The sequence below is a fragment of the Podarcis liolepis genome (assembly GCF_965112155.1).
Source record: "Podarcis liolepis genome assembly, chromosome: 15".
Lineage (NCBI taxonomy): Eukaryota > Metazoa > Chordata > Lepidosauria > Squamata > Lacertidae > Podarcis > Podarcis liolepis.
In genome coordinates this window covers 42,375,329-42,399,789 of record NC_139566.1, presented here as the reverse complement: position 1 = coordinate 42,399,789, position 24,461 = coordinate 42,375,329, and the positions used below count along the sequence as shown (strand labels likewise).

The 24,461-nt window shown below is 43.4% G+C and overlaps 1 protein-coding gene across 3 annotated transcripts; it reads left to right on the top strand.

Annotated features, from left to right (window-relative positions):
- The first annotated feature begins 2,797 nt into the window (after nucleotides 1–2,797).
- On the top strand, nucleotides 2,798–22,819 carry TCTN2 (tectonic family member 2). 3 transcript variants are annotated; one of them, XM_083476451.1, is made up of 18 exons: nucleotides 2,798–2,913; nucleotides 4,178–4,282; nucleotides 9,655–9,728; nucleotides 10,425–10,629; nucleotides 11,096–11,196; nucleotides 11,897–12,093; nucleotides 13,855–13,978; nucleotides 14,527–14,659; nucleotides 15,449–15,514; nucleotides 15,618–15,722; nucleotides 17,696–17,773; nucleotides 18,068–18,148; nucleotides 18,834–18,945; nucleotides 19,468–19,571; nucleotides 20,215–20,371; nucleotides 20,918–21,043; nucleotides 21,741–21,829; nucleotides 22,559–22,819. In XM_083476451.1, exons 2-18 carry the CDS (start codon nucleotides 4,201–4,203, stop codon nucleotides 22,672–22,674), a joined length of 1,950 nt encoding a protein of 649 aa, XP_083332577.1. In that variant the 5' UTR covers nucleotides 2,798–2,913; nucleotides 4,178–4,200; the 3' UTR covers nucleotides 22,675–22,819. The 3 variants fall into 3 exon arrangements, with proteins under 3 accessions (XP_083332577.1, XP_083332575.1, XP_083332576.1); XM_083476449.1 differs by having other exon boundaries at nucleotides 2,807–3,192; XM_083476450.1 differs by lacking the exon at nucleotides 2,798–2,913 and adding an exon at nucleotides 3,256–3,667.
- The last annotated feature ends 1,642 nt before the right edge of the window (nucleotides 22,820–24,461 follow it).

The window sequence follows — 24,461 nt, the reverse complement described above, 5'->3', positions numbered from 1 at the left end:
TCTTGGTAAGAAATGAGGACTGTAAAGTGAGAAATCCATGGTTTCATTTTCTTCAGCTTTTCAGGGAAAGTAATCAGGTTCATTACAGAATGAGGAGCTACAGTGCAGAATAATAATAATAATAATAATAATAATAATAATAATAATAATAATAAATTGTTGTTGTTGTAGATTTAGGTGGAAAGGAGAAAAAGCACTGGGTGTTATCAGCATGCTAGTGAAATCAACACCAAAATTTCAGACCACATTTCCCAGCAGTTTGATGTAAATGTTATATAACATGGCAGACAGGACAGAACCCTGAGGGACGAGAGCCCCTCAGCACTACCTTCTGGGTGTGCCCACCAGAAAGGAATGGAGCCATGGTAAGACTGTTCTTCCAAGTCCCAGAAGGACAGCCAACAGGGACACACACAGTCAGTCCAGTCCCCAGTGTAAGACATCTACCAAGGTGACCAAAGTCATCTTTGTCCTATAACCAGGCCTGAAACCATACTGAAATGGATAGAGATGACCCCTTTCCTTCAGAAACCCTGGAGATGCCACCACATGTTCCAGTACCTTGCTCAAGAATGGGATATTAGAGACTGGCCAATAATTATCCGATATGGTGGGATCTAGGGAGGGCTTTTTAAAAGAGGTCTTAAAACTGCCTCTTTTAGGCCTGCTGGAATTGTGCCTTGTTGTAAGGACTCAGCCAGTCCCCTGCTGGCCATTTCGATGAGCCAGGAAGGACAAGGATCTAGCACACATGTGGTAGCTCTCACATTTTCAAGGATCCTTTTCACATCCTTGGGCTGTGCAAATTGAAAAGTATCCATTAACAATGGACAAGCAAAGGCCAAAGTTACATCCACCAGACTTGTATCAATTATAGTGTCCAAGTCAGAATGGATCGGAACAATTTTGTCAGGGAAGTGCTGAACAAATAGTTCACAGCGGGCCATTGAGTGGTCTAAACTCTCCTCACACGGGTCAGAGTGTAAAAGACCCCTGACCACTTGAAACAGCTCTGTTGGACAGCTCCTCACTGATACAAGTGAGGCAGAGAAAAAAGATTTATTTGCTCCCTGCACTGCCACAGAGCAGGGCTTCAAAGAGGCTCTGTCCTGTGTTTGGCCAGACTCATTTCATCACAGAGAACCAGGGGACACTCAGAAGTGATCCTGTCCACCGCCCGGGTCATTTCTCTGTTCCAGAAGTCCACCAGGGCTTTGATGGTCGCTTGCCAAGGTGACAGAAAACTCTTCAAGCGCCACCAGGAATCCATTCGGATCCATCAGTCTCCTGGGGCAGACCATCTTAATTGGTTGGCCCACCCTTGCAGAGGCTCTGAGTTCGAAGGAGTCTAATGCCTGGCAACCCAGGTATATAGCTAGAATGCACCCTACAGATTGTGGGAATATTTAGGAGCAATAATAGCAAGTACTTCTTACTGCAGCACATGGTAAAACTATGGAACTTGCTTGCACAGGAGGCAGTGAGGGCCACCAACTTAGATGGTTTTAAATGAAGACTAGACAAATTTAAGGAGGCTGTTAGGGGAGAGATTTCTTGTGGTCAGATCTTGCTTGCTGGTTTCCCATCTGGCTGGCCATTGTGAGAACAGGACGCTGGACCCAGTGGGCCACTGGCATGTTCCTTCTGGTTTTTGGATCAAGAAAGGTGCCAGCATGGCCAAGAACATGGGTAGGCAAACTAAGGCCCGGGGGCTGGATCTGACCCAATTGCCTTCTAAATCCGGCCCACAGACGGTCCGGGAATCAGTGTGTTTTTACATGAGTAGAATGTGTCCTTTTATTTAAAATGCATCTCTGAGTTATTTGTGGGGCATAGGAATTCGTTCATATATTTTTTTCCAAAATATAGTCCTGTCCCCCACAAGGTCTGAGGGACAGTATGTTGAAAAAGTTTGCTGACCCCTGGCCAAGAAGATGCCAGTGTGGTTAATTGGAAGAGCCAGCCTTCCTTCTCCTTCGCCTCAGAGGAGGATGGAGACCTTCCTGGAACTTGTGGTCTCTCTCCAGCTGCTGTTGGTCTCTCTTGCCTTCCATGCTGCCAATTCCAATAGATACCACCCACCACTTAAGCACCTTAGGATGCTGGCGGCCACACTGGGGCTCTGAAGTGGGAACCGTGGCACAACCTCCAAGCCATGGCTCCCCCACCAAACATGGGAACTATAGTTTTTTGAGGGGCTCTGATTTCACAGAGCTACAGTTCCCAACACTATAGCTAGAGCCCCCAACATACTCTGACTGTTCAAGGGCTGCATGAAGCTCTTTGACAGCATGGCGTGGGCGGTGCTTTGCTGCTACAACTCTGATAGGAGTTGCTTTAAGAACAGGCACAGCAGCAAGCCATCTTTGAGAGCCCAGAGGGCAAATTGCATTTAACTTAACCTCCCCCACCCGTTGTTAAAAGGTAAAGGGACCCCTGACCATTAGGTCCTGTCGTGACTGACTCTGGGGTTGTGGCGCTCATCTCGCTTTACTGGCCGAGGGAGCCGGCGTACAGCTTCCGGATCAAGCGGCCAGCAGGACTAAGCTGCTTCTGGCAAACCAGAGCAGCGCATGGAAACGCCATTTACCTTCCCGCCAGAGTGGTACCTATTTATCTACTTGCACTTTGACATGCTTTTGAACAGCTAGGTTGGCAGGAGCAGGGATAGAGCAACGGGAGCAACCCAGTCACGGGGATTCGAACTGCCGACCTTCTGATCGGCAAGTCCTAGGCTGTGTGGTTTAACCCTCAGCGCCACCCGCGTCCCGTCCCGTTGTTAGGCACGCCTTAATATTGGAACATACCATTCACGCAGAGGGGTGGAGGAGAGGAGATTTGACACTAGGGACTTCCGACTGCACTCTTTGCTGCTTTATTGCCTTCCCCCACCTCAAGCCTGTGTTAATCAATGTACGTAGTGAAACACTCTGGGCTTGAGTTTTTTGGGGGGGTCTTCTCCCGCTTCAGAGCCGGGCAGCGTGAGGTGGTTCCTCCCAGCCGTTTCCACGGCAACCGAGGGACCCGTTCGCAAAATGGCGCCTGCGGAGGCCTCGGCTCGGCTGCTCCTTGTCCGGTGCGGCGGCGGCGGCGGCTCGCTTTAGCGGCTCCTTCGCCTCGCCATGCTCGTCCGGCGGCTCCTTTGGGGGCTGCTGGCTTTTTTCGGGGCTGGAGCCCAGGATGGGAATCCGGGTGGGTAGGAAAGGGCAACGTCCGCTTCGGCGCTTCTCCTGCGCATTTGATGGCTTGGTTGTAAGTTGCCCTGAGCGGGATGAAGCAGCTAAGACATTCTAGCAATAGCATATGCGGGACAGGCAGAAATCTGGCAGGGGCAGGCGGTCCCCCGCTTCGTCACCTCGCCGCGCTGGGCAAAAAGCCTCACCTGTTTTGTTTCTGCCTGCCACGCAGCTGTGGAAGCTCAGGAGCCCGCTCCCAAGGTGCCTGGGTTTGGGGAGCAAACAGATTGACAACCTAAAGCCTTAGGAAACAAGGCACTTGAGGTGGTCCATTTTCTTTTGTCACCCTGCAAGACTCTTTATTAACTGCTTCGCCTCCCTCTGCCCAGCCTCCCAGTATCTCACTGCACTTGTGCAGTGCAAGTCAGGCAACGTTACATTTCCTTGTGCTCCACAGCTCAAAGGGATCCCACAGGACATCAAAATAAAAGGTGCCTCTGTTCTATTGCGTATTTCTGTAAACTAGCCCAAGAAAATTTCTTAGACTTACTCACAAAAAGAGCTTTCTACTTAGAGGGGTCTGAAATGAAATCCCTAAAATGGGGAAATTGTCTCTAGATAATAACAAAAAATATCGCGTCGCTTGGAAGACTTAAGACATTTATTATGGATAAGCCTTTTGTACACTGCAGTCCCCTTCAGCAGATGCATGGGGGTTATAGTTATATGCTGGAATGGGTGCAGGGATTATAAAAAGTGAGGTCAGAGGGATTGAAATGCAGTGGCGTAGCGTGGGGGGTGCAGGGGGGGCCGGCCGCACCGGCCGCAACATCTGGGGGTTAGGGTTAGGGTGCGCAAATCCACAGGTTAGGGGGCGCAAATTACTTGCCTTGCCCCGGGTGCTGACAACCCACGCTACGCCACTGTTGAAATGCACAAAAGTACAGGCAGTGATAACATTTTTTTATTCCACAAGTGCTAATGTTGATTTATATTTGTAGGTTTTCAGCCTCCCTTTATCTACATGTCTGGGCCTGTAGTCACTGCTTCTTTGGTGAGCAATCCGTCAGATGTTTTCAGTATTGCTGTGGCAGACAATGAAACAGGTAAGATTCTTTTGACACTGCTTTTCCCCCAAATTGGATGTGTTTAATCATGGAACTTTGAAGTGTCAGGCATAGCCCTATTGGCTTTAGCCCAAACGTAGCAGAGTTTTCCTGCACAGCGCGGAAGCTAGTTGCGGCAGTAATGACTAGTCAGCTAGACTCAGAATAACTATTTACAGGATTTATTAAAAAGGGAAAAATAAAACCAGCAGAGTTTCTGCATACAAATAGAAGCAAAATAAATCCTCTCTTTCTTTCTCTCTCTCTCATAACCATACACAGCACTTCTAACTCCTAACACACCTCACACCAAACTGAGCTAACAATCCTTTGATAACAGAGTTGAGTGCTGCTCGTTAACCAATCAGAGTGAGTAGTTTCTAGGTCAAGCAGACCTGGGCTTTCTGCCAAGAGTAAATTGACACCAGCTTGAGTTAATTGTGTTAGCCAGAATCTGCAAGTTTCCCACGAGAACCAATTAACAGAAACTGAACACCCCCTCACAGATTCTGCCGAACAATTAACACCAAATACACCTATGTAGGAGATTATTTTTCCAGCAAACCTAAACCCTTGCACATTCGCTTGTTCTTTATCTTTGCCAATGGTTTAGTTAACACATCTGCTACATTTTCTTCACTTGATACATAAGTACAGGTGATTACATTGTCTTGTACACAGCAACGTACATTTTGGTATTTTACAGAGATATGTTTGGAACGCGATTTGAAACCCTCTGTTTTACTTAAGGTTATACAAGCTTGATTATCAATGTAAACTTGTACTGGTTCTCCACAATTTACATTTAAATCTGCTAACAAATGCTTGAAATAAATCACCTCGTTGCACAATTCACTCAATGCGGCATACTCTGATTCCGTTGATGACACACTTACAACGTCTTGCTTGCGTGACCGCCAGCTGATTAAAGCTCCACCGACCATTATGACTAGTCCTGTGACAGATTTTCTATCCGGCAAATTTCCCCAGTCACTATCACAGTAGCAACTCAACATTTCATCCTCGGAAGAATTTAATTGTAACATATAGCCAATTGTCTGTTTGAGATATCTCAGAACTTGTTTTACCCCTTTCCAGGCATTTAGTGTGGGTTTTGAGACCAATCTACTTAATATGCCTACTGCGTAGCTAATATCAGGTCTGGACCACTGTGCTAGATACAATAAACTTCCAATTACAGAGTGATATACATCAGGATGTTCAAATTCAGGACTCTCATCTATGTGAAGTGTTTTTATGAAACCTGGATCCATAGGCACCGCTGCCCCTTTGCAATCCTGCATCCTGTATGTAGTCAGTAGTTGTTTAACTTTGTTCTGCTGACTAATTAGGCAGCTGCCATCTTGGGCCCAGCACACTTCCAACCCTAGATATGTCCTAACCGGGCCTAAGTCTTTCACTTTGAACTTACTGGACAATTGCTTGGCAAACCTTTTAGTTTGTTTATCTGTTTTACAGGCATACAATACATCATCTACATAAATCAGACAAAACTCTTGATCACTGCCTGTACCACGTACATAAACACAATTGTCAGCTGTACTCTGCTTGAAACCAAATGACACTAAGGCCTCATGGAAACATTTGTTCCAAGATCTTGCAGCCTGTTTGAGACCGTATAGAGCTTTGTTTAATTTCAACACTCTATTGGAACCTGTCTCATAACCAGGCGGTTCGGCTAGATACAGGTCTTCTGATATTGGTGCATGTAAATATGCAGTCTGGATATCAAAATGGTTTAACAGGAGTTTTCTCTTTGCTCCAAGCGTTAAAATCAGCCTTACACTGTCCCCCTTAGCAGTAGGGGAAAAAGTCTCGTCATAATCTTTTCCAGGCCTCTGAGAATATCCTTGAGCCACTAAACGAGCTTTGTATTCGTACTCTCCTGTCACCAGAGGTTTAAGTTTGTACACCCACCTGCAGCCTACAATCTTTGCCCCCTCAGGCGCTGCTACTGGTGTAAAAACCTTGTGCTCATTCAGAGAGGACATCTCTTCCTCCATTGCCTGTTTCCAGAGCTCTGCCTCCTCTTTTGGTAACTTTAACACCTCCTGAAAACTCTTGGGCTCTGCAATTACACTAAACACATTTGCAGTATCTGGAGAAAAACGCACCGGAGGCACTCCTTTGTTTTGTCTTTTAGACCTTCTGGGAGAAAATTTTTCTTCTGACCCACTTTCCTCCTCAGAACTACGACCTCTCTTTTGTTGCTTAGCAATTGGTCTCTGGCTAACTCCACTTTCTTGAGAGCTCTTATCTGAACTTTCCTCCCCCTCAGACTCTGATTCTCTATGTTTACCTTCAGAGTCATGAAGCTCCTGGGAAGGTTCAAACCAAACCTCAGTATTGGCATGTAGTCTCTCCCAGCCACTATGTTCACAAAAACTGGCATTCCTGGAGATCACAATGCCATTTGTCCCTTCAGCAAAGCGGAAACCTTTTCCCAGCTCCTGGTAACCCACAAACACTAACTGTTTGGTCTTAGGATCTCCCTTCTTTCTCATTTGTTTCGGAATTAATACCCAGGCTTTTGATCCAAACACATGCAAATGGTCAATTTTAGGTTTTTTCTGAAACAATTTAAAGTACGGGGTTGTACCTATTGTTTGGTGAAAGAGCCTATTTTGGAGATAACACGCAGTGAGCATGCTCTCCCCCCAATAAGACATGGGCAAATCAGCATCATCAAGCATGGCAAACATCATATCTTGTAAAGATCTGTTTTTTCGCTCTGCAACGCCATTCTCCTCTGGGGAAAAAACGTTCGTTTTTCTATGCCCAATGCCACGCTTTTGTAACCAATCTTTAAAGGCATTTGACATAAATTCGCCACCTCTGTCCGTCTGAATCCTTCTGAGTTTAACAGACAGAAATCTTTCCACAGATGCCACCCAGCCTTTAAACTTAGTGAACACGTCACCCTTATTTTTCATGGGAAAAACCCAAGAATAACGCGTGGCGTCATCCACAATTGTTAGTGAAAAACGCGATCCACCCCTGCTTACAGCAAATGGACCAATTACGTCCATGTGAACCAGCTGTAGCGGTGACTCACTAACTCTGTCACTTCTGGGGTAAGAGACTCTGTGGGTTTTAACCTTTTTACAAACATTACAATCAAGGTACTTGTTACAACTCTTTAAATTACCCCCATCAGCCAATTCAGACATTTTTAGTACACTTTTCCAGCAAGCATGCCCCATTTTCCTATGCAATAAGTGCACACAGTTGTCATGTATAGCTTTGTTATTCACTGCAGGCTGAGATTTACTGACTACTGCTGCAACTTGAGATCCTGCTTTAAGCCAAAACAAGCCTCCCTCTGACTTAGCAGTGCCTAAAATCTCACCAGCCTTCTTAATAATGCAACTGTCTCCTTCAAAATACACTTTAAACCCAGCTTTTAGCAAACAATCTACAGACATCAGATTGCTCCTTAATGACGGCACACAAAGTACATTTTGCAGGCATTCACGAAGACAAGGAACAAAAACTGCACCCCCCGAAATCACTTCGGAAGTACTTCCGTCTGCTAGAGCCACCTGGCTGCGCTGTGCTGAGTTCTTGGAAACAAACAATTCATCTGAATTCACGATGTGGCGAGACGCTCCCGAATCGACCACCCAGACCGCTTGTTTCTCATCAGCAATCTTGACCTCGCCGGTCACCAGCTGAGCCGACTGTTTTCGTTTGAAGAATTTCTTTTTACGCTGCTGCTGCTGATCTCGTCTCTGCTCCTGCACCGGCAACTGAGACTTGACCAACTCCGGACATTGTCGTTTTAGATGCGCTGAAGACCCACATCGGAAACAACGCCTAACAGCAAACGCTGACTCCTCACCAGTACGCTGCTTTTGCTTCACCTCTGGCACGGCATGAGAACTCCTTCCAAACCGCCCACCTGTAGAAGCCTCTGCAGCCACCGACCTTTCTTGCCTCTTCTGCCATTCTTCAATCAAACGCCCAGTAACGTAACTGACGGATAAATCACGCTCCTGTATGCCTTCTAGAGACAAAACTAAATTATCCCAGCTTTCCGGGAGAGAACTCAAAATAATAGCCACCTTCTCCTGCTGGTCTAATGCACAGTCTCTTTCCTGCAGCGCAGAAAACTTTAACTGTAAACTGTGTAGGTGTTCCTGCATTGTAACCCCAGGCTGTAACATTGCCTTGTACAATGCCTTGCGAATGAACAGCTTGGAAACCGCTGTCTCACGCACATGGAGTTCTTTAAGTGCTTGCCACACACCTCTAGCTGTCTTGATTCCCCTCACATACGGCAACTGGGAATCTTCCAGCCCCAAGACAATTGTGGCCCTTGCTCTTTGGTCTTTATCGAGGTCTTCATCATCAGGCTTCGCAGGAAACTTACTCACCACTTGCCAGAGACGATCCCTCTGCAGCACTGCCTGCATGCGTTCCGACCACAGCAAGTAATTGGAGTCATTCAGACGCTCAAAAGCCATCTGAACTGGTTGTGAGGCCATCTTGAGAGCGATGTCCCTGGAACCCGGAACCAGCTACTCACGACCACCGAGAGAGAAAACAGGAACCACAGCACCCAGCACTCACACGCTGCAGCTGTTGTCCTTGTGTCCACTGCGTCACCAGCTCACAACAGTCAGGAACCAGCCAGAGTCCATCTGCTGCACCAACAGGAACAACAACTTCTGGAACTACTGGAACCAACGCCGTTGATGCTGACACCACCGCAACTCAGGCTGGCAGCACAATGCCCATAACCTCATGGAACTTTGAAGTGTCAGGCATAGCCCTATTGGCTTTAGCCCAAACGTAGCAGAGTTTTCCTGCACAGCGCGGAAGCTAGTTGCGGCAGTAATGACTAGTCAGCTAGACTCAGAATAACTATTTACAGGATTTATTAAAAAGGGAAAAATAAAACCAGCAGAGTTTCTGCATACAAATAGAAGCAAAATAAATCCTCTCTTTCTTTCTCTCTCTCTCTCATAACCATACACAGCACTTCTAACTCCTAACACACCTCACACCAAACTGAGCTAACAATCCTTTGATAACAGAGTTGAGTGCTGCTCGTTAACCAATCAGAGTGAGTAGTTTCTAGGTCAAGCAGACCTGGGCTTTCTGCCAAGAGTAAATTGACACCAGCTTGAGTTAATTGTGTTAGCCAGAATCTGCAAGTTTCCCACGAGAACCAATTAACAGAAACTGAACATTTAAATACCATCGAAATTGTGGGACCATTTTGCTGTCTCAAAGATCACTTGGGACTGAGTACATGAACTTTCCTACTTCTACCATCTCTCACAGTGATGAAGTGAGAGAGAAGAGTAAATCCGAAAGTATTCATATTGCTCTTTGCTCTCTTCCAGGAATGTTGCCGCTTGCAGATTGTACTGGAAGAAACAAAACTGGTGACTGGAGTTTGAATGTAACGTATCAAGGGGTTAGTAGAAAAATCCCATAAGCCATCCTTCCATTGTGGTTCAATATTTTAACTGTATACTTCTTAAGTACTCCATTGACTCTAATTTTGTGCATTTTTGAACTATGGGATTAGCCTGTGACTGCCTGCCATAAAGGACTCCTGCCTCTCACATAAGCGAATATTTATTTTATTTGTTTGTTACACTTGCATACTCTCCACCAATTATGTCTTCTGCGTGGTTTGCAATTTTTTAAAAAATTACAATATACAATAAAAAATTTAAAACAATAAAGAACTATAAAGCAATACAAATTGCACAATCAATTTAAAACCAACAAGGTGATAAGAAATTGATGGGAAAAAATTAAAACCATCAAAAATACATGCCTCTCACAAAGGCTTGTTAAAATGAGAACTGTACAGTTAACTTAATCCCACACAGAATCCCAAATAATATCTCTTTCTGTGGTTGTTTCACACATGTGTCACTGATCATTGGGTGTTTTCCCACTAGCATTGCAATACTAAACACATTTTGTTTGGTGCTTGTTAATTATTGCTCTTCCAGCCCCCCCCCCCATTTAATTGGCAGAGGAAACTGTCAATTGGTGACAGAACTGACTGGTGTTGAAGGTCACTTTTCCATCAAGATGTGTTTGAAATTTGTGTGATGTTTAGTAAATGTATTACCTGCCATCACACTGTGTGTTTCAGAATGTTTCCAGAGTGATGGTATCTTTGACCAGGAGTCTGCAGCTGTGTACTTCCAATCTCACCAATTGCTGCACAGAAGCCCTCTGCTTGGTTGAAGCTTTGCAAGTCTCGGCTTGTCGAGACTCGGTGGTGGTGGCCCATCTGTTGATCCAAGCTGAAATATATGCTAATACGTCCTCAGGAAATGTGACAGGAAAAGGAGAAGGTATTTCAGTCGCTGTTGCTTTATGTTATATTTTAGAGTTTCCTTTTCTGCTTCTCTGTGATACTCTGTGTGTATTTTCACTGAGGCTTCAGCCTTTTGATGCAGCAGTCCCATTAGACTTCAAAAGTCCTATGTAAGTATATGGAGAAGAAGCAACTTTGCCTACAAAATGGAAGAACTCTCCACCCTGCACCATATTTGTCTCTGTGTGTGTGTATCTAAAAGTTCAGGGAGAGGCAGGCTGGGGAAACACAGTCAGATGGGCAGGGTACAAATAATCAAATAATTAAAATTATTAAGATTCAAATGGGGTTGATTTCCCAGCAGAACCAGTGGAGTGGCCCTGCTCCCCATCTTTTTTCCACTGCAGTCAGATGGACTGGCTGCCACTAGATAACAGCTGTGGGGTGGGGAGGAGCGCCTTAAGTTTCAGAGCTGAAGTTATTTTTCTCCTTTTTTTAAATAGATAGTACAACAGTGATCCCCAATCAAGTGTTTCAGCCACTGGGATCTTGTCCTTGCAATCTCACTGCAGGAGCCTGCGATATCCGTTGCTGCTGTGATTTGGTACTGTTTCTACATTTAATTTTGAAAACTTTCTTCACTGTAAGCATTCTTAGGGAAAATCTACAAAAATGCCTGCAATATTATTTGCGAGAGAACTTTGTGTTGTTCTTTATATTTAGCACTATGACACAGTAAGCCAACAATGGTTGTGACTTCTGGTCTTCAGAAGTTGAACCAATTTAATAAGAAGGAAAAAATATGAAAAAAATGTGGCTGATGGCTCCCGGGGTTGATAAGCAGCAGGGGTGACCTCCGCAGTGTCTACCCTGCTTACCTTTTCTTTCTTTAAAAGTGCATGTAAGATAAGTTCATGCAGGCCTCTTTGTCCATCTAGCCCAGTATTTTCTGCTCTGACTGGAGTGGATCTTCCGGGTTTTAGGTGTTGTCTTGCTACCTGGGATCCGTTTAACTCAGGTGTGGGGAACCTTTGGACCTCTGGATGTTGCTGAGCTATGACTCCCATCATCCCTGCCATTCAACATTCTTGGTGAGGCTGATGGGAGCTGTAGTTCAGTGTGTAGTTCCCCACACCTGTTTTAACTGGATGTGCCAGGGATCGATGAATCTGGGACCTTCTGCATGCAGGGCATGTGCTCTACCACTGAGCTACAGTCACTCCCCAAAGCTTGTGCTTTATTGTACCACGTATTTTTAGTTTGGCAAAAAGTAGAACCTTTTTTTCCCCTTTTCCTTTTTCTAGGAATGCACCTCAGAGATGAAGCAACTGTTCAATGGGTCATGTTTTAAAGGAATATTTGGTGGGGATGTCAGTCCACCTTTTGACCAACTGTGCTCTGTCCAGACGGGGAACAGTGCCCCTGACTGGTTTCCCTTCCTATGTGTGCAGTCTTCCATTAATAACACACCTTTCCGGGGTTATTTCTATCATGGGGCTGTGTAAGTATGGAGACTTACCTGGGATATGTGCATTCCTGTGAGATAGTCCCTAACTAAGTGCATGCAAGTGACCCAGTTTCTCTCTACCTCTCATGCTTGCACAGTTTTGTTAATTTTCTCTTTTCACTATATTTCCGGCAGTGGAATTACCTCTTCCCATCAATTCCGTCATCCAAGAATATTTTTAAAAGAAACAATGAGCACTTTATGAACCTTTCATTCTTATAAAACTTATTTATTAAGACATTTATATATCACCTTTCATTGTAAAATAAGTAAGGCACTTTATAGAATAAAATCAGTGCAATAAAACAGTAAGTTCCTAAAAGCACAGATATCACAGATACCCAGAATTTCCAATAGAGCCACTAATGAAAGGCAGTGCTTAGGGAATGCCATCACAAATAGCTATGTTTCAAACAACCAGCATTACTGTAGGTGCCTGCCATATCAAATATATTTGCTGCAATTCAGGGCGGCCTTTGCCAATCTGGTGCTTTTCAGGTGTTTAGGTCTACAGCACCTAACAGTTTTAACCAGCACAGCTGTGCTGGCTGAGGCTAATGGGAATCATAGTCCAAAATGTTTGGAGGCTCCCAGGTTGACAAAGGCTGGTACAGAGCTCTTCCTCCCTGTCCTGGTTTTTGCTCAGGTCCATGCAAGCTGAGGCTGATGTGAGTCGGTCTAACAACACCTGGAGAGCTCCAGGTTCTCCATCCCAGCTGTTCCCTTTCTCTGGGCCCCATGCTTTATTTTTAATTTTCTCGCGCAGGCTATACATTCTCTTGTTTCCTGTTGCCACATACAGTGGTGCCTCGCAAGACGAAATTAATTCGTTCCGCGAGTTTTGTCGTCTTGCGATTTTTTTCGTCTTGCGAAGCACGGTGTCGGGAAAGTTTTGGAAAAGCTTCAGAAATCACCAAAGTCTTTAAAAACCTCAAAAAAGGCTACCACACCGCGTTCTATGAGTTGCTCCTCGAAGTCAAGTCGCAACTGTATTAACGGTGTTAAGAAAAAGGAAACAAACTTGCAAGACGTTTCCGTCTTGCGAAGCAAGCCCATAGGGAAAATCGTCTTGCGAAGCAGCTCAAAAAACGAAAAACCCTTTCGTCTAGCGAGTTTTTCGTCTTGCAAGGCATTCGTCTTGCGAGGTACCACTGTACAGGATAACAAAACATATTTGGGAGGAGGGAGAGAACCAGCTGCAGAGATCTTCAAGCTGTTACCTACTGCTCCCTCTTAGTTCATGTGCTGAGCAGATCTTGCTACCGCTACAAACAGTAGAAGAGCCTGGCTGTTGGATCGGACCAAAGGCTTGGCAGCTAGTCCAGCATCCTGGCTCCAATGGCAGCCAAGCAGAGTATGGAGGAAGCAGTCCTCTTCCGTTGTTCTTCCCCTCAAGCTGATACTGAGTGGCATTCTGCTGTTTTACACAAATGTTACTTTTGATCTATCAGTGGCCGCTAGTCTGACTGGCTACTCGGCCATCTGAGCTAGAGGCTATCATAACATCATGTGGCAATGTGTTTGATGACGGAAGGACAGTATGTACTTCTGAAGGAATACTTCTTTTTATCAGCCCTGAATCTTCTGATCAGTTTCATTGAGGGATCCTGAGTTTGAGAATTATAAGAGAGAAAGAAAAGCTCCTCTCTCTGTCCTCTGTCTCCACTCACCAAGCATAATGCTGTGATTCTGTAGAAACTGAAGGCTTTAATAATATACAAATGTGGTGTTTTTTTTAAAAAATGTTTTTTGCAGTTCTTCACCCCGAGTTTCTTCATTTAAAGTACCATTACAAACCATCCCAGGAAAACTTTCCAGTGGTTACAGACAAGGAGATCCAGTTATGACTGTTCAGAATGGGTATTTTACAGTTCCTCAGGTAATGACAGCCTGCTTGAGTGAGTGACACCCCCCCCACCTTGGCTCTTTTTGTGTTTGCTTAGAGCAGTGTGAGGGACCTCTGGCTCATGGGATAAATGGCACCCACCAAGCTCCTAAATCAGGCTTTTGGGAGTCTCCCTCGGTCACGCCCCTCCTTCCAAAACACCTGCTGCCTCCTGCTGTGTATTCCCTTCATGTGCTTTTGCCTGGCTGGAATTTATCTTTGAACTCTTGCTTGCCTGGATGAAGAAACAAGGGGTGTAGAGGCTGTCTTTTGCGTGGCTGGACTACAGTATGACCTACTGTACAAAGATCAGAGCCAAACCCATTGCTGCTCCTGCTTTTGCATCTAGCCCTGCTCAGTTTTGCCTCTGGCTGCACCCACCACTGGAATGCAGCCCCCACCCCAAAATTGTCCACTGAGGAAGTGGCCCCCTCAAGATGAAAAAAAGTTCTCTACTGCTGGCTTTGAGCTTGTTTAGGAGAGAAAACAAATTTCACAAAAACAAATCTGATGTTCAGCTCTTTTCTTCCTATGTGATGCAGCAATTCATAGCTGGGCAATGTGCAAGAAATGCCCCTGTTGCCTTCCTTCAGAATTTTGAAGCCGAATGTCTCAGCGCTTGTGATGGAGTGGGGAACACGCCACCTAACATAGCAATAAACAGCGGTACTGGAGGTACGTTGGGATCAGAAATAATAGGTTGCTCTTTGCTCCATCAGAATTAGGTTGATTGAAGTGTTATTTTCTAATACCTGTAACCATTGTTTTCAGGCATGGCTGCCAGGCTTAAACTGTTCTTTATCTTCAAGAGTAAAATGAAGTAAAATGATGCAAGGTATAATTTGACCTGGCTCTTCTCTCAAATCGTACTATGAGCTTGCAAACACTGATCCACCAACAATATATACATACTTGTAGGTCGAACTCAAGGTAGTGAGCCTAGAGGTTCTAGATAATTTCTGACCACAACCTGAAGACCTGCTTATCTTCAACAAGATTGCTGCCTTCTCTGCTTTCAGACCATGTCCTGACAACAAAGGGCACTATCGGGACTGATAGTGTCAAGTCACCTGTTGAAAAGAAGAAAGAACTTGCAAGTACCTCCTCCCCAACCAACTGGTTGCTAGGTTCAGGAATCCTGCTATTCAAGCTGCATATCCATCATCATTTTTATGCTGACAGGCCTGTTCAGTTCAATTTTCTTTTTTAGATGAGCCAGTCATATTTTGCATTGTTTTGCATTATTTTATGTAGTGCAATACCTTGATATTTTATGAGTGGGAGATATATGAATACATCTATAAATAAATCATAATCTTTCCCCCTGTGTAAGTTATGCTCTAGAAAACCATCTGTATGTCTTATTCTGCATCTGGGATCCCCCTTGCTGCAATTATAATCTGCTTTGTTGCAGGTTGTTTTTCAGACTTGTTGCACTCAATAATCTGTTTGTTTTCTTGCCAGACAGCATCAAGCCAAAGGTGACATATGAGAGGAAAGACACTGATGTAGGGAGCTGCACTGGCAGAGGTAAGTCTGTGTTCAACTCTCTCTCTAAATCACCAGATCGCTAGAGCTTTCTTTAAATTACAATGAAATTCGGATTTCATACAAATTGTTTTTTTGTGTTCAGAATGCAGAAATGTGACCTTTGGAGAAGATTATACAATCATATGGGAAGGCAAGAGAATAATAGAAATACAAGTCACCGTCATTTCTGGAGCAGTATGTCCAGAAGGTACCATCATATTTCTTTTTTTGCATTCCTTGCTCAGTTTCTCTCCCACTCCCAGTCCTTGTTGTTTATATGGCATAATCTTGAAACATTATTGGAGTGTGACATGAAAGAGAATTTTCAGCTCGGTGGCTGGTAAGATGGGGCCAGCAAATCCTGACCCCCATGGCATACTGTTTTTAAACCCAAGGAGAACTGGTGATATTGAATGCGGGTCTGCTGTTCAAATAGAGTGAGGAGGGGAGCAACGCTTCGTTTTGCTGCCTCTGTTCAAGTACTTGGTACCTTTCTGAACGTGCCAAATACCGTATTTTTCGCTCTATAACACGCATCTGACCATAACACGCACGTAGTTTTTAGAGGAGGAAAACGAGGAAAAAATATTCTAAATGAAACAGTGGATGTATGATTCTTATGGTTCATGCTGTGGCCACAGACATGTGATCTGACAGTGAGTTTGGGGTAGCCCAATGCAAAAATCCTGGGGATCCATGTGGATCCGTGCTTTGTAACCACGTTTTAAGTGGGGAGGGAAGGAAAATAACTCAAGGGACAAGGAGCTTTTCCGCGGGGAGGAGGGAGGGAAAGAGCACTGTTGCTTTAAAGGTATACTTAAGGTATTTGCCCTGTGCCTGGGTTTTTTTCCATTTAACAGTTTGCAGCCTTTTCCTTCCGCTCCTTGTTTTGAGGCGGAATAGATTTGAGCAAGTGAGGAGGACTTGGATTGCAGGGGATTCGCCATTAGCTGTGTAAAACTGCTCCTCCTTGCAGCCTGAATGATAAGCAGCCACCAGCAGCAATAGAATGGACCACAAAAAAGAGGTAGGGGCACTAGGACCCAGACAATGCTCAAATCTATCCTGCCTGAAAACAAGCTGCTCCATCCCAGCCGATCAGCTGAGACGCGGGGGATTTGCGAAGTTTTCCCCTCTCCCTCATGCCCTCCCCAGCCTTTTTTTTACTTCCTGGTTTTCACTGCGCTGGCTCAGAGCTCGAGGTTGGTTTTATTTTGCTGCTGGTTGCTTAAATTTTATCTTTCCTGCTGTCTCTCTGCAGCCTCATTGCTCTGTTTAGAGAGCGCGCAGACCTTTGCTAGCGTCTGTCCCTCCTCCCGTGTAAGCGGCTGCTGCCGGCTTTGCTGCTATGGCTCTCCTTCCCTCCCTCTTTCCTGGCTCCAGGTCGCTTTAAAGAAAGCAAAGTGAGAGCCTCGTAGAGCGTGTAAGTGGCTCCCGCTTTGCCTGACTGACGGCAGCCATGGCTCTGATCCGTGCATTCGCTCCTTAACACGCACAGGCATTTTCCCTTACTTTCTCGGAGCAAAAAAGTGCGTGTTTTGGAGCAAAATTTACGGTACTTGCTGTATCCAGGTCTGCGAAACTTCTCCCACTTGCTTAAGAGGCAGGAGAATGGAAATGACTTAATGCTTGGTCTATTTCAGTAGGTGGAGCCTCCATCAACTGCAGTCATGCATGCTGTGAGACAAAAGACCTCTCAGGAGGGCTTTCACAGACCTCTAGCTCTGTGCCACAAAAGAAGTTCACTGGATTTGACATTTGTTTACCTGATTTTGATGAGAAAAGATTCTGCCACATGTCTGCTATATGCCCCATTGAAAGAAAAACCAAGCAAAAAAGAGCAGGACATCCTTTGTGCTGGTTGTATCATATCCTGAGGTTCTTCTCCTGTAGCTACAAATACTAAAGGGTTGCCCTGTAGCCATCATGTATGCTGTGTCTCCAGAAAAGTGCACATCTTGCCCTCTGCAGTGGTGTATAGAAATCACAAAAAGATCTATTCAGCTTTGAAATGATCTATATATAAACAGAGAAATATCAGTGGGTTTTAAAGGATGCAGTATTGTATTGGCTATCAAAATTTAGGTTATGATTTGTATGAAAATTGCTGAATTAAAGGTTCAACAAAATGGTATTCCTCCTTTTCATTAGCATTTATTGTGTATCCTTTTCCTTTTTCAGAAATACTGACACAGAAATTCACAGTCAACTTTGTGAGTGTAAACACTACAAGCAGAGAAGAATTGTCTGGGAATCCAGGTGAAAAGCCTCATTGGTGGTGGTTATATGCTCGCCAGGGAAAATGCAACATATTTGTAATGATGTATGTGGGGGGTGAAAATGGCAAAACCTGATGCTTTCGGTGTTAACTCTAAGAAGACTTAAGGTTGCAATCCCAACCCCTCACCTGGGTTTAAGCATTAAGTTCAGTAAAATTTACTTCTGAGCAGACATGGCTAAGAATGCACTGTAACACAGTTATTTGACAGTATTGCTTGTCGACAATGATTAACATCTATAAAACTTCACACAAAACCATCTCTTTCTGTATAGGTTATCAAATTGGCAAACCGATTAGAGCAGCAAATCTGAATTCTTCCGACGCTGTCACCATTTTGCAACTTTGGAAGCCCGGTACTACATTTTGATATGGAGTGTTATAGAACCGTGATACAAATGAACATTTCAGAATTAGGTTTATCACCCTAACACTAATTTCTATACTGTTTGGTTAAGGTAAGCTGCCCAGAGTGGCTGGGGAAACCCAGCCAGTTGGGCGGGGTATAAATAATGAAATAGTAAATAGATAGATACATAGATAGAGAAATTGTTTATTATTATTATTACAACAGTGTAATTGGAGTTGATATGTGTTTTGTTGATTCGAAATATACTGTAAAACTAACTATAAATATGTATTTATCTGATCTATGGCAGATACAGAGATAATTAGACACTGTTTCTACCTAAAGCCTTAGTTGGCTTTTCTGCTTTTGCTTCTGATATCATACCACTTTCCTTTGAAATGCTTCAGAAGGGAAATACTGAGATCTGCCATTTAAAAAGCTTTCCTGAAACAGCGTTATAGTCTTGGTCCTGTGTAGAAGTGCTCTGTGACAGCTCAGTCACTTCAGCTTGGATTGAATTAAAACATCTCTGTTTCTAATGGATGTAAAAAGGTGAACTCAGTAAGACCTCAACATTATTATTTTATTGTGCACCTTAGTAATTTTTGCTTAAAAACTATATTACATAAAACTGTAAGCAAGAACCTGAAAAAAATATGAGGTTTTCTCAAGCAAATACTTCTGTTACATAGATGGCAAAGGCTTGTGTGCATCGGCAGGTCTCACACCAATTTTGTTCGGATTAAATTCAATCTCTGGATGCATTTTAGAAGTTGATCTTAAGGACAACTGCAATCAGTTGAGGTGAGATGGAGTGTTTTCTTCCCTTTTTCTACTTGTGGAAAGTCTGAATGAGGGAGTTTTAATCTCACATTGAAATTCTATCATTGGTTACATTTGAACATAACACTTAGCCATGGTTTCTTTTAACCATGGTTTGTTCAGCAAACCGTGAATTATCAAAGAGATGAGTATCCAAGCTGCAGCTTGTTTCTCTAAAGTGTGTTTTGATTTCCTGCTGGTTTTGCTTTGTGCCTTTAGTGTGCGTTGGACAATCAAACCATGGTTAAATAGGGCTGTTTAGTTAAAATAAGCCATCAACAAATCATGGTTTCAAATTGAAGTTTGTTGTGAGAAAACAGACTATGGTTAGCTTGTGGGACTTGGTTTGGACGATAAAACAAACCACACTTTGGCTAAACAAAAATCCCAGGACATTAAAGGAGAGCAATGTTTTCATCAACAAAGCTGTATTGGTTTCTGCTACCCTGAATAATTTCTTTTCAAGTGTGGATAATTGTAATGTTCCAACTTCCATTATTGCAGGGAGAATGTTACCAAAAGACTTAATTCGTTGGTGCAAGCTACTCATGTCGGAAAGAGAGGGAACTCCTCTACTAGCGCTCCAGATGATTGGGTGGAAATTATTTGTGAGTACCAACATTCACTAGCATTGAGTCAATTGCTGAGTTTTCATTTAGTTAAAGTAAGTCATTCCTATTAAAAAATTAATTTAATAGCATATGGCATAACCACATGTATAAACATTTTGAGATAGTAACATTTTAAACACCGCAAAGCATGACTATTTTTTCCATATTAGATTCAAAGTTGTGCAGTTGAATTTTGATATTTCAAAACAAATGAAATTACAGAATTGTTATACTGATTGAGGGGCCATAGGAAGCAGTGGTGTCATGTGGTCCCAGGTTAAAGTCTGAAGACACATGCAGAATCTAAGCAGGTCTGGGTCTGATCAGAACCTGGGTGGGTAGTTGCCTAGGAACTGTGCGTGTGCTGTCTTGAAGACAGGCAGGATGTAGATGTAAGAAAATAGTATCTCAATGTATTTAAGAGTATAGGGTTGCTCTGTTTTCTGGAAAGCATGATTAATTATTCTGTCCTCTGTATATTTACTCAGCAGGTCATCTCATTGTGTTCAATTAGCCCTGCCCCTTAAAAAAATGAAAACAACAACATTGCCCCTTTTCCCTTGAAACCTTGAAAGAAAAAGATAAGCTGTTCAACACTGTTCAATAGTTTCTCAGAACAATGTTTTCCCCCCATTAACAGATTTAGATACGTTCGGTGCAGATACAAATGCAAGTTTTGGAGATTTGAAAGGGATTTGCCTTGATATTCCTACCCACTTGAATATTCAAATTATCACTGCTGATGTTGGAGCAGTAGAAGGGATTCCACAGCAGGAGATAGTTGGGGTACAGGTCAGGTACGTAAGAAAACTAGCTATGTTCGGCAGAACTGCTCTTTCTTTTCTTTCACAAATTTACAATGGTTTTATCCATTGTGTTGTACTCTGCACTGGGTGAGAAGGGTCTTGGGTCAATAAAAATGCATTATGCAAATTAAGTAGATTTGTATTGTACCAATCTCCATTTTCTGCTAGAAGAGGGGCAATGCAATGTGTTATGCTAGACACTTGAGCCCTGGGAATACTGTAATTTACAGTTATTTATTCAATTCAATAAATCCACTACCTGCTCATCTAGATGAAGGCAAAGGATATTAAGATTGCTACCTTTTAAATGTTAGCCTAATTGATTACAATGCTCCCATCTAATGTTCAAAATCATTACAAAAAAGTAGTTGAAGTGAAATGCAAGTGCAAGATTGACCTTTGTACTTTAAAGCAGATCTAACTGGTCACCTTATGTAAGGATATTGACAAAATCAAAGCTGCTATAACAGTATGTAGCCTAATATTGCAGTGTTGTTTCTTGAGGTTTTGTAATATAGATTTTCTCTTCATATTTAGTATTTCAACAGTAACCTGGCAAGTTCAGTGTCCAATTGCCTGTGAAGATAAAGCCGGCTCTCTTTCTATCTCTGCTGCAGTGCAGTTTATTATAATACCAGCACAACCCCCTGTTCCAAAGACAAGGTAACCCTCTTGGATGCTAGGTTACTGTAATTCTATTAAATGTGTTAATATCTATGGTTGATCTGATTTACATCCTGTGCCCTTTTAAAATGTGGGTTTTTTGGGGGGGGCTATTGGGTGGTTGTTTTTATTTTTATTATTTATTTTGTGGTTTTATATCTTGATTTTATTCTGTGAACAGCCTGAGACCCCCAGGTATATAAATCATAATAGTAATAATAATAGCATCAGTTAAACATTGAATTTGGCTTAATAGAAAAAAGGGGTAGTCATTTTGATACCTGAGTAGCTTGGCGCAGTGTATGCATTGGACTGGGGTCACCAACCTTTTTGGAACAGAGAGCACATTTTGAATTATGTGAAAGTGTTGTGGGCACCAGTCACAAAATAGCTGCAGTGGGCTGTGACATAACAATATGGCTGCCATGGGGGCATAGCAATAACACAGAATTGGAACAAGCAAACACCATTGCTGCTCCCCCCCCCCATGTTTACCATGGGAAGTCAGCTGTGTCCTGCTGGCCCTGATTGTGGTGATCACACAATAATAAGGATCTATCACATGCACATACACTGCCCCCCTCCCCACTGTCTGTTAACAACAGGTAGAATTCCCCAGCATCAGGAAAAATTTACAAATCTAATAAAACAACAACATCCATCTGACTGTAAGACTTTATTTTAAACTGTTTTGCAGATTTCAGATTAACTACACAGAATATGACTGCAAGAGGAATGATGTTTGCTGGCCAGAACTTCTTTATCCCTTGACACGCTACTACACTGGTAAAAAGATAGAGGGAACCTGGTGGTTTCTTGACAAGCATTCAGATGGGTTATTTACACAAGGGTGTCGAGCCTTGTTAAGGTGTTGCTGGATTCCAGTTCCCCATCATGCCTCACCTTTGGCCACTCTGGCTGGGGCTGACGGGAGCTGGAATCTAAGGAGGTTCCTTATCCCTTACAGCTTACAACTAAATAATTTGTAGGTGTTTTAGTTGGCGGTTCGAATCCCCGTGACGGGGTGAGCTCCTGTTGTTCGGTCCCTGCTCCTGCCAACCTAGCAGTTCAAAAGCACATCAAAGTGCAAGTAGATAAATAGGTACCGCTCCAGCAGGAAGGTAAAGGGCGTTTCCGTGCACTGCTCTAGTTCGCCAGAAGCGGCTTAGTCCTGCTGGCCACATGACCCGGAAGCTGTACGCCGGCTCCCTCGGCCAGTAAAGCAAGATGAGCGCCGCAACCCCAGAGTCGGTCACGACTGGACCTAATGGTCAGGGGTCCCTTTACCTTTACCTTATGTACTAATTACAGGAACTTCCTTGCTCAGTATCAGTCCATGCTATATTTGCAGTCAGGTGAATCTCATTGTGAAAGGTTCAAATGCGACATCAAGTAGGGCTTTTACGGCGGTGGTTCTGGCTTTGGAATGACAGGACTCAAGACACAAATCAGCTATCATGTCATGTTATTACTACAGTTGATTACTGTTGATTACTGTTTCAATCTGTCTTTCAGGAGAACCGTACTCGCAGACTCTTGCCAAAGGCTTGATGCTGATATTTTTCATACTAGTTGCAGCTGTCCTGAGTGATCCTTGGAGGAGAATCCACAGAGCATGGAATAAGAGATGAATCTTCAGTTACCCAGAATAAAGCCAGCATTTTGTTAATGCTTTTCTATACTTTTAATATGTGGCACTGGATGGAAAGAGACTTTTAAAAAAATGTATATTTTTCTAAGGGCAAAAAATAAAAAGATAAAGTATCTGCAAAATGACAGCAGTGTTGTGATTTTGTGAAACTGAAATAAGCATCCCCACTGGACTTTGAAGTTTTCTGGGCAGCCTTGAGCCAGTTGCTGTCTCTTGGCCTAAGCTACCTTACAAGGTTGTTGTGAGGAGAAAGTGGGGAGAAAGAGAACCACGTATCTCACCCTTGAGCTCTTTGTAGGTGAAACAAACAATCCTTCTAATTCAGATTTAAAAGGAAGCTAATTGGATCTGTATTTTTAAAATTTGGAATCAACCTGTGTACACCACTAAATAAAACACTGCATTTGGATCCCGAGCGCCGAGGCTACATCCAAACTAAGTAAACTTGAAGAGGCTTGCACTCTCATTGTATTTTATTGCTTTTCCAGTGCAGTCTACATTATCCAAATATTACAGCTTGGGGGTCGGGTTGTGGCTAAGAAAGAGAGCCTAATGGCAGCATCACAAGGTAGTCTGCTGTTAAAATTGCAGGTTAGCAAGATCAGTCTGCAAGACAGAGATCCAGCTCGCCTATGCAAAACATCTTTCAGGTTCCAACAGCAAAAAGTAAATGCTCTCATTCAGCTCAAATCCCAAAGGCATTTGGGACCTTCTACTGAAGGGAGGATAATAATAATAATAATAATAATAATAATAATAAGAAGAAGAAGAAGAAGAAGAAGAAGTTGTTCTGCATTGCTTTGCACTGAAATGGCTTGTGCTTTTAAATCTGCCTTGGGTACTTACAGTAAAGGGCAGATAATAAATAAAATGAATGTTTAAAAACACTACCCCACCAATATTTTTCATCCGCTGGCAGTTCAACTCTATGGTCTACTCAAAAGTTAAATACAATGGAATTTACTTGACTTACAAAAGAGCATTCCTAAGACTGCCCGGAATGTACCCTCTGTGTGAGTCTACCTTTATAGAGTTTGTGGATACCCACTTAGCAGCAGGCTCAACATCTTTCAGGCCCCAGAAGATGGAATGATGGCTTTACTCTGTGCTCAGCTAACATCATGATGTCATTAAACACATCTCTCGCTGTGACTGGACATGTGCAAAACTGCTGCCATAGGAACGCTGTGAAGCTAGCAAGGCCTGAGTTTTTATTTACAAAGGTATTTTTCAAAGTACAGTAATCATTTAGTTGCAACAAAAGTAATGACTAATATAGGAAATTATTGTATGTTAGGGTCATCTCTCCCGCTGCTGCAGAGAGGGAGGGCGATTCAGGAGTGTTGCTGTCACTTAAAAAATAAAACGGAATTCTTTGCAATCTGCTTTGGTCTTTCTAGCATAGCTAAAAAATAAAACAGAATTTTGTTGGCACCTTGGTCCCCCCCCCCGCCTTTGCTTAACGAGCTTAGATTACAGCTGCTCTCCCCCTCCTCTCTGCCTTCCTCTGCTAACGGTTCTCTCCCTATGCCTGCTTCTTCTCCTCCTGTCAGCATCTGAGCTTCGCTGACAAGAAGTGACTGCCGCGGCATTCCCTCACAGGATGGCATGGGCAGGGGAAGGGTTTCTATACTGGGTAGTAGATTGCAGCCTGGTCTATTGCTGTCATTTTATGGATCAATGGTCTCATTAGATAGTAAAATTGCTGTTTTAGGGGTTGTTTTTCATCGTCTGGAAGGGATTAATCCGTTTTCCTTTACTTTCTAT

Coding starts and splice junctions, on each gene's coding strand:
- TCTN2 (XM_083476449.1), top strand. CDS start 3,123: ATGCTCGTCCGGCGGCTCCTTTGGGGGCTGCTGGCTTTTTTCGGGGCT. Junction 15,515..15,617: donor AGGGAGCTGCACTGGCAGAG/GTAAGTCTGTGT, acceptor TTTTGTGTTCAG/AATGCAGAAATGTGACCTTT. Junction 19,572..20,214: donor TGATTGGGTGGAAATTATTT/GTGAGTACCAAC, acceptor CCCCATTAACAG/ATTTAGATACGTTCGGTGCA.